This window comes from Vairimorpha necatrix, chromosome 10, assembly GCF_036630325.1.
Source record: "Vairimorpha necatrix chromosome 10, complete sequence".
Taxonomy (NCBI): domain Eukaryota; kingdom Fungi; phylum Microsporidia; family Nosematidae; genus Vairimorpha; species Vairimorpha necatrix.
In genome coordinates this window covers 596,872-606,732 of record NC_088825.1, presented here as the reverse complement: position 1 = coordinate 606,732, position 9,861 = coordinate 596,872, and the positions used below count along the sequence as shown (strand labels likewise).

Here is a 9,861-nt window from a genome sequence, read left to right as displayed (position 1 = left end):
CACGCATCAGTTCTTACTCTAAATAGCTTTTTTCCGTCCGGAATCTTCAACTTTTTCATATCTCTCAAGCCTTGCTTCATATCCTCAAAAGCTCTTTCCATATCCTCCGTCCAATTCCACTTAACATCTTTCTTTAAAGCCTCAGTAAGCCTTACTGTTCTATACGCATAGTTGGGAATAAAGTCTCTAATGTTCTAGCCTCTTGACTACGGGACTCTCTTGTTTCCCTGTTCATCCTTGTGTTCGCCATGTTAACCATTTATTTATTAAGGGTTCTAAACCCTACAGTCTATAACATTATTAATATTGATTGTTGAATAACAAGCTACTAATTTTAACCTAAATTAAATAAATATGATTCTTATAAATAACGCGAGAATAACAGCTTTCTATTTAATTTATATAAACAGAAATTAAATCAGAAAACACTACTTTTTTTGATATGGGAATGTAATTTGTGATACCTGGTTAGTAATACAAACTCTAAAGACGTTTTGAAAAGTGATAATCTAACAAATTTCTTCTATGAAAAAATGAAGATTCAAGAAATGATTATCGAAAAGGCCCAATTATTAATTATGGTAAAGGTGTAATTAACATTGTTTCAGATTCTTTAAAAAGCTGAGATTTTGTTTTTACTCATTTATTAGCGGCAAAACAGCTCATATTATAAGGTTAAAAATTTGTTTTTTAAGATTTTTTAATTAGATCTTTCACAAAAAAAGAATCTAAAAAAATACCAAATGAAAACTTATGTTTTAATCTATAGTATTAAAAATTAACCTTATGTATATTATAAGGGATGTGAAGGATATGTTTCAAACATACAAGAATGTTTTGACGACAAAGAACTAGAACATTATCTTACTTAACTAAAACATAATTATCAATATAGTATGTAATGAATGAACCAACGATTGTTATTATTTCAAACATATAGATCCTGAAGTGTCATTCCTAAGGAAACAACTAAAAAGATAGAGTTTTATTGAAAAGATACTGGTCTAAAATCTTTTTTAGCAACCCTCCTACTACTTTCACAACTCCCATCTCGATTATTACTGATAGTTTTAAAAATATTTAAATACTTATAGTAGATCATGTATTTGGTTTATATTCATTATAGGTATTGTTTTCGCTTCTCTTTTTTATAGTTAGTTCTTTTTTCCGTATTCAAACAGTACAGAAAACATACCATTAAAAACGATTTTAAAAGTAGATTATATGACTTTGCAGAATTAGAGGAGTACGGAAAGATGTTGATAATTAAAATTTTATATTTTTATTGGACTATCATTAATTTAATAATTTTAAATTGTACATGAATATATTGACAAATAGTTATTACTTTGTACAATTATAGATTTTATTTTTTTATTTAAGCTAAAGAAACATTTTCATCAAAAACTCATTTTTATTTTCAACATTCACAAATCTGATTGATGTGCGTGGTATTATGACATTTGGAAGATTAAATTTCTATGTTTCAAGTTCTACAAAATGAATCAGTAAATTAATTCCACCATTTACTGATTAATTTTTCTCGATAAAATTGTAAAACTTTAAACATAACTTTGCCCAATCCTAGATAGACTGTTAAAAATCATTGGGCCTTGGGAATAGACTTATACAGCATAAGATAACTTTTGTTAAAACAAATGTTTATAATTTTTATTTGTTCGCAAAAGCCTTTAACTTTCATCATTTTCTAATTTCGACGCCACTGTCACGATATCACAAAAGAATCCCCAGCTTATATAATATATGTAGCCGTAATGTATTCTATAGAAAAATTACACAAGAAAGCAATCTAAAGTAGGTCATAACCCTAAAACTACAATATGACATTATCACTAAAATTTTCTAAACTAAAACTCTAAGCAGTCAAATGTCGGTCTTAAAGAGAGTGCATTACTGCATGGGTAATAATAAATGTACATATACAACTAATGCATAAATTTGATAGGCTGATTTAATAGTAATTTGTTTCCCAAATTATCTAATTTAGATACAGTCCATTTCATTTTTATGGACACCTTGTTTCATAATAATAGACACCTACCTTGTTCCATTTTTATAGAAACCTTTTTTTTTTATTTTTATAGACACCTGATTTTATTTTTATAGAAACCTTGTTTCATTTTTATAGACACCTCATTTTATTTTTATAAAAACCTTCTTTCATTTTTATAGACACCTTGTTATAAAATTTATTTTTATTTTTTTCATAATTTATTTATATAGTTGAATCGTAAAGACGAGATAACGATAAAGATATAAACATCAATATTTACATGGCAAACAATGAAAATACCTTAGAAGTTTTTAAATTAAAATTTTTAATTTCATTAATTCAGAAAAAAAATTCGCATTGACAAGAGCTTTCTAAATAAATTCTCTCATATGGGAAAAGTAACCATACATGACGAATACTTCTGTGTTCAACACGTCCTCAATACAATCAATTAACAAAGGAGTGGTTGTTGGTCTAGGTCTCTGTTTTACTCGGGACTTGAAACTGTTAAAAAACTCCTTGATGGGAAAGAGTAAAGGAGAACATGGAGGGAAAAGTTTTAGACTGTATCCTTTGTTTCTAAGAGCAGCAGCTACTTCGGCTGTTCTGTGTATAGATGCGTTATCCAATATTATAATTCTTTTTTATCTCTTGCTCACAAATAGCTAAATTATTGTTAATGAATTTGACAAAATCTGTAGATTTAAAACTTCCGACTTTAGTTTTATGCGCATATAATCCATTAACGCTTATAGAACACATTAAAGAAACATTAATCCCTTTCGAATTCGGGACCGTTACACAACACTTAGTATTTTCTTAAAGAATAACCAAAGGTATTGTTAAGGTGCAGATTTAAACCAGTTTCATCGAGAAATATATAATTTTCATTTGATATGATATCTATTACTCTCGCATATTGAGACCTTAACAGCTTGTTTTGAGGACTGTTTCTACTTAGTGGAATCAAGGTCGGAGTTTCAGAACTATGCCCTAATTTTTATACAGAGCTGCAAACAGTTGACTTAGAGTAATGTCCCGTGGAATTTACATTTTGCAATTTATCGGATAAATTATAAAGACCTAGACAAGGATTCGGGGTTATTTCCGTTGCAATAATATTTGAAACCATGGAAATATCGTTTAAAGATTCACTCTTTTTTTGTCCTGCCGTTTTAAAAGTTAAAAGTTTGTAAATTCTCCTGTAAGATATCTTTTATATAGGCGTTTAACGCTAGACTTACTGAGATTTAAATCAACTTCCATATCAATAAGTTTCATACCAGTGTCGAGTAATGAAAGAAAACTTTCGATTATCTACCTGGTAATTATCTTCCTGATTTTTCTTGGGGTATAAGACTGCGTTTCATATTCTATCTCAACAAATGATTCTTCTTTACGTATTCCTCAAGTTCTTCTCTGACATTTAGGTTTCTCATATTTTAAGGGTTAAAAATTTTAAAGGAAAGTAAAATTAATTTTAGAAAAAGGGTTCTATAATAATGAAATGAGGGTTCTATACAAATGAAATAAGGTGTATATAAAAATGAAACAAGGTGTCTATAAAAATGAAATAAAGTGTCTATAAAAATGAAATGGACTGTAAAAACAATTTTTAGATTTTTATCTGCTTAAATAACACTCTGAAGTCTGTTATTCTCTCATACTTTTTATTCTACATATTATCGTGTCTAAAATTCATAGTTTTTAAAGCCTAACAAATAATAAAAAACGAAAAATTTGCATAAATTCAAAATTATTTGTAGTTATATTAATTTAAGTTAATGAATTTAGTTTTTGTTCATGGGGTTACATTTATATTGGTTAATTAAATCTATAGAGTCCACTTAAATTAATCTAATACTTTCAGCACCCACCATATTCATGATTTTTATACATATTTTTTATATAGAGCGTTATGTATTTATTTGTCATTTAATCGAATTTTACATTTTACTAAAAAGTTTTTTATTCATTTGCGGTGTCGCTTTTATTTACAAAAAACAAGAACTTTTTTTACTTATTTTTATTTATTTTTTTTTTCGATACGATCCTCTATTTAAATTTTTTATATATGTTTTAGAACAATAAAGTCAGTAAACAATAACTCCGGTTTCATAGAAAAACAAACAAGTTGTTTAATTTTTATAGTTGACCAATTATAAATCTTCTGGATTTTTACAAACACTATTAATATTTAAAAAAATGGTTTAACCCACTTATCAAATTAAACTACGAATCTAAAAAAATTTACATATAAATATTAGAAAAATGAGACTGAAATTTTAATCATGGTTAAAAAAAACAATAAAAAAATTATATTATATAATATTTATATTTACAGTACAAGAATATATTGTATGTTCGAAATTTTTTATTCGAGAGATTTGCACACTTTACTGTGTATTAACCATTTAGGATTTTTAACTCTCTTGGTTTCCTCGTCATATTCATTTATACAATCTGCAATATCCGTAAAATGTACTTGATTGCCTATTATCCCTATTACTCCTATATTATTATTAGTACAATAATCGACTGCTTTAAATCCTAATAGTGAAGCGTTTATCCTGTCGATTGGACTTGGATTTAATCCAGATTGAAGTCTGCCTAGAACACCGTAATCAGTACCAAATAAAAACATACCATCTGTCTCTAATACTTTACAAAAGGATTCTGTGGAAATAGAGCGAAAAGTTTTTTCGTTTCTAAAAATTACCGTACCAGATCTTTTCTCTTCTTTAAACTTCCGTCTTAATCTATGTGCGGTTTCAGATAGATGACTTATGAGATATTTTCGTTCTGGTATAAAACAGTCAAATGCACCAGCAGCCAAGCCACCCATGCATGTGAGATATCCACATATACCTGCTATTTCTAGCACAAAGACACTCTTTTTAAGTGACAAAGAACTGAGTTTTGAACAATCTGATACTTTTAAAATTGTATTAAGTGCTGTATCAGTCCCTATAGAAATGTCTGTACAAGGAATATTATTAGTAGATGAAGCAGGTATCAAGATTATAGAGACGGCTTCGTTTTCAGATGCAGAAAATTTCAATCTTTCTAATTTTATTTTATATAAAACATCAAGCGACACAGTATCACCAATTATGATAAGTCCTTTTAATTCATGTTTCTTCATTTGTTGCAATACATCGCATTCTACTCCTGTTTCTCCCAAACCTAAAATAGACCCGCCGTTATTGAAATCATTTCCGAATTCATATAATTCTGGTTTAATTACTTGATCATTTTTAAATCCTTCTAGTCCATTTAGAATACACAGTGGCTCGATATTACTAGCGTAGCAATATTGTACAATACTATTTAGTGCCGTGTTCATTCCTGACGATCTTTCGCCAAATTGCATTATACCTATTCTTGTATTAAAAACAGTACTATTTTTAATACCACTGTTTTCTTTGTTATATTTATTTTGTAATTCTTCATTGTTATTGACTAGTACTTTGAGATTGAGATCTTCCACATACATTGCCCGAGACATTTTTTTGTTCTGTAAAATGTACAGATAAAAAGATAAAGCTGATTTAAAAAGATTTCCTCTGTTTGTAAGAATAGAATCAAAATCAAATTTCGTTTGATATGTTTTAATAAGCTCATTAGTTGTAATTACATCTTCCAAATTTTTAGCAACAACTTCTCCGTTTGATGATACGATGATTTTAGAAGTATAGTTTTCTTCACTAAAACTTTTTTCGACTTCTTCATAAGCTTTTATTCCTGCTAATGTACCAAAAATTCTATCTGATGCTGAAGTTGGTCCGCCTCTTTGTACATGACCGAGTTTAAGAAGTCTTACGTCGATATCTTTAGTTTTTATGTATTTTACCATGTCTGCGGCGTCTATAAGATTTCCTTCTCGATCTACTGCTCCTTCTGATACAATTATAAACATTCCTGGTTTACCATGTTTTCTACCATAATCAATATGTTCCATTACTTCATTTTTCCAATTATATGGCGGATTTTCTGGTATTAGAAGATAATCCGCTAGACATGAATATGCTGACATAAGCGCTAACCATCCACAATTCCTGCCCATAACCTCCATGACGAATACTCTTTGATGTGATTTCATTGTACTTGAAATATGATCTATTGATTCTACTACACGATTTAGAGCTGTATCGCATCCCAGAGTAAAATCGCAAAGAGGTATGTCATTATCAATAGAAGCTGGTATGCCTATTATTACAAGATCGTATATATATTTATATAGATTTTTCGGGTTAGTAAAAGATTCATTAGATTTTTGATCTTTTTCATATTTCTCTGTTACTCGTTTTTTTGGTGTTTCTTTGTAACACTCTGGTTCACCATAAAAATCTTTGTAAAAATTTTTACTTTCATCATTAATTTTTTTTTTACTTTTTTTCGCTAAGATGTCTAGTTTCCCTTCGTCGATTAATTCTTTAAATAATTCTCTCCATTCTTGTTTTAAAACATGTGCTCCTTTTAGACTCCCGTCTCCTCCTAGTATTATTAGACTATTAATATTTCTTATTATTAAATTTAGTGCTGCTTTTTTCCTACCTTCTCTATTAAAGAAATCTTTACTTCTGAAGCTTAGTAAGACTGTTCCACCTTCACTACTGTTATGTGTTTCTGTATCCCAACCTAATTTACATATGTAATTATTTATTAGTCCGTCGAATCCTCTATATACTCCGTATACAGACCCGCCTGCTTTTATGCCTGTTCTTATTATTGATCTTATAGCACTATTCATACCGGGCGCATCTCCTCCGCTTGTTATTATTCCTACTGATAGTTTAGAATGAGATCCTATATATTTTACTATTACTTTATTACCCATCGAGTCATATATTTCTTTGTCTAGGTCGTTAGATATTATTGTGTTTACATGTATTCCTCCGTCTATAGAGATTATTTTTGCTATAGGCGAGCTGTATATTTTTATACAGTGGGTGTCATATATGACATCCAGTCCTAGTTCTTCGTATAAGATGCCGACATCTTCTGAGACAGAGTCGAAGGTCAATTTTACTTCTTCTATGTATGATTTCATGTGTATGGGGAATATAAAATTTTATATATTGTTGTTTACCAATGAGATTTATAGTAATAAATTACCAATAAAAAATTAATATATAAAACAGTAAATTAATAAAAAAAAATGATAAATAAAAATACTATTTGCAGATATTTATTAATAGTAGAAATATTATAATAAAAATAATACATATATTTCTAGTAGAAATATTATAATAAAAATAATACATATATTTCTAGTATAAATATTATGATTTATATTTTGTTCATTTAAAATGCTTTTGCTTTTTTTCTTTCTTTTTTTATACCCCAAATGACTGAAGCCATAGAGACCAGTAATGAGTACACTGCTATTTGCCACATAAAGGCCACTAAGAATAATACAATTATCCATGTCACTGATATTACAGGCAGTGAGACTATCTGTAGAATATCTGGTGGTATGAGAGTGAAGTCCAAGAGAGATGAGGGTTCGCCGTATGCTGCTATGATTGCAGCTCAAGATGTGGCTGCTATTATTGCCAAGAGGGGAGTCAAGACAGTGCATTTTATGCTCAGAGGAGCAGGCGGCGTCAAGCCCAAGGCCCTTGGGGCTGGTGCGCAAGTGGCAGTGAGGTCGATAATTAGAAGTGGAATAAAGATGGGTAGAATAGAAGATGTGACCCCTGAGCCGACAGATAAAGTAAGAATGAAGGGTGGACATAGAGGAAGAAGAGTCTAAATAAATATTTTTATTTCTAGCCCCCTTTTTAAAATGCAGAATATTTTTTATTTGTTGAGATTGTTTCCTGTTTATAAATTTAGTCCTTATGTCGTCAGTAAACTTCTTCTAGAGGAAGGAAGTAGCAAAGTGGCCTGCCAGACCTGTGAGCATTTTTATATTTCCAGTGTAAATTGTCAGACTTCTATAAATGGGGAGTATTTCATAATTGAATGTAAAGGGTGTAAAGAAATAACAACCATAAGAATTATACAATAATAAAATAAATATTCTTTTTATATTATTTATTTTTATATTATTTATTTTTTGTTTATAGGTCAATGTCTATAGATTCATCTGTTTCATCATATTCACTATCAGAATAATAGTCTGAAGATACTTCCTCGTCCCCAAATAAAACACCCTTTTCTCTAAATAATTTATGAGTTAAAAGTTCTTCCACGCTAGGCCTCTTGTTCCTGTCAAGCCGCATGCACGCCTTAATAAAGTCCTTTAAAACGGGAGAAATCCCTTGGGGGTACTTGATTTTATACCTTCCACTTAGAAACTTGTCATAAAGCGGCTTGTCTTTTTTATTACTTGAATCATAAAAAGGCGTCTCTTCTAATCTTAAAAAAAGAAGAATCGCCCCGACGCACCAAATGTCGCCTTTGAGCCCGTGGATACTTTCAAATACCACTTCTGGCGGCTTATAAGGAAAAGTCCCATACTGCTTCCCAGGAATAAACACCTCTTTGTCGACTACCCTGGAATATCCAAAATCTATAATTTTATATCTCATTTTGTCATTTTCTTTAAACCCCATAATATTCGCTATCTTAAGATCTAAATGGGCTATATTATTCTTATGGAGATATTCTAGCCCAAGAAGCAGATCATAGGCTATTTCCTTAATTATTTCTTCGTTCTTCTTTACATACCCTTGAGATATCTTAAAGGGTAAATATTCCATATATAACCAAATAATAGTCTGTGTCTCATTATTCATGTCTCTATAACTTCTTATCTCAGACTTATAAGATTTCACTATATTGAAATGATCAAGTCTTAAAGCAATCTTATCTTCAAAAATTGGTGTCTTTTTATTTACTATAATTCTTTTTAAAACTGTAAATTTATCATTATTTAATAAAAAAACAGAAGTGGTCAAAGTCATCTTAATAGGCTTAATTGGCAAGGAAGAAATTATTTCATTAAATTTCTTATTTTGTTCATATCTAGTCTTCTTCTTTAAACATAAATCTACCGATTTATTAATAAAATCATAAATTTCTTCTTTTTCATCTTGTTTATTTTTCATGTAACTCTCCTGTTTATCTTTCATATCCCCAAAAATATTAAAAAAAATAATTTTAAGAAAAAAGAAAAATAAAAAAGAAAAGAAAATGGAAATTATTAACCTCTTCTTGTTGTGCTTGGTATAGGTCAGAATCTCAAGTCGGCATGTGTAGCAAAATTTCATAAATTTGGAAAGTTTGTTCATCTCTGTTTATGCTGAGGAGGAGAAATAAATACGAAAAAATGTTTATGCTGGAAAAGGAATTTGTTGATTTGTAAACAAAATTGAAAACAACAAAAAATACTAAAAATTAAACAAATAAAATAAGGAGAATTTTAAATAATTTATAAATAAAAATGTATGCGAAATGATATAATAAGTCACATAGGACTAATTTAAAATAATTTAGAGTTGTACTAAAATATCTTGCATAAACGAGACAAGGAATGTTTTTCTTAATTTAAAATAATTCATTAAATTTATAAGTGAATATTTTGGGAAGTCATAGAAGTATATAAATATAATTATGTTCTTAGACAAAAATAATAGACGAAAAGAGTTTGAATCTATAAGAGTTATTACATTTACTTTTTATGGTATCTTTTTTGTATCATTTATTAAAAACATTACATCCATGCAAAAAAAATATGATATTTTTGACATTTCCTTCGCTTAAAATTTATTCCTTCTTTTTAGTCGCCTTAACGTCCCATTTAAAACATACAATGAAACATTTTTGCAATTTTTTTAACTTGCATAAAAATTGCCTTTTCGGTATAAAATTCTTCTTTTATTTTTGTTTATAAACAT

General features: G+C 28.9%; 4 protein-coding genes across 4 annotated transcripts; 2 read left to right on the top strand and 2 right to left on the bottom strand.

Moving 5' to 3' along the window:
* Positions 1-4,388: 4,388 nt before the first annotated feature.
* Positions 4,389-7,067, bottom strand: VNE69_10079 (ATP-dependent 6-phosphofructokinase; the record flags this gene model as incomplete). Its single annotated transcript, XM_065474801.1, has 1 exon — positions 4,389-7,067. One exon carries the CDS (start codon positions 7,065-7,067, stop codon positions 4,389-4,391), a length of 2,679 nt encoding a protein of 892 aa, XP_065330873.1.
* Positions 7,068-7,364: 297 nt separating this feature from the next.
* On the top strand, positions 7,365-7,772 carry VNE69_10078 (ribosomal protein uS11; the record flags this gene model as incomplete). The annotated part of the gene is made up of 1 exon (XM_065474800.1): positions 7,365-7,772. One exon carries the CDS (start codon positions 7,365-7,367, stop codon positions 7,770-7,772), a length of 408 nt encoding a protein of 135 aa, XP_065330872.1.
* Positions 7,773-7,805: 33 nt separating this feature from the next.
* VNE69_10077 (putative ribonuclease P protein component 4) lies at positions 7,806-8,030 on the top strand (the record flags this gene model as incomplete). Its single annotated transcript, XM_065474799.1, has 1 exon — positions 7,806-8,030. The coding sequence occupies one exon, from the start codon at positions 7,806-7,808 to the stop codon at positions 8,028-8,030; it is 225 nt and encodes a 74-aa protein (XP_065330871.1).
* A 52-nt stretch (positions 8,031-8,082) lies between these two features.
* On the bottom strand, positions 8,083-9,255 carry VNE69_10076 (serine/threonine-protein kinase; the record flags this gene model as incomplete). The annotated part of the gene is made up of 1 exon (XM_065474798.1): positions 8,083-9,255. One exon carries the CDS (start codon positions 9,253-9,255, stop codon positions 8,083-8,085), a length of 1,173 nt encoding a protein of 390 aa, XP_065330870.1.
* Positions 9,256-9,861: the final 606 nt, after the last annotated feature.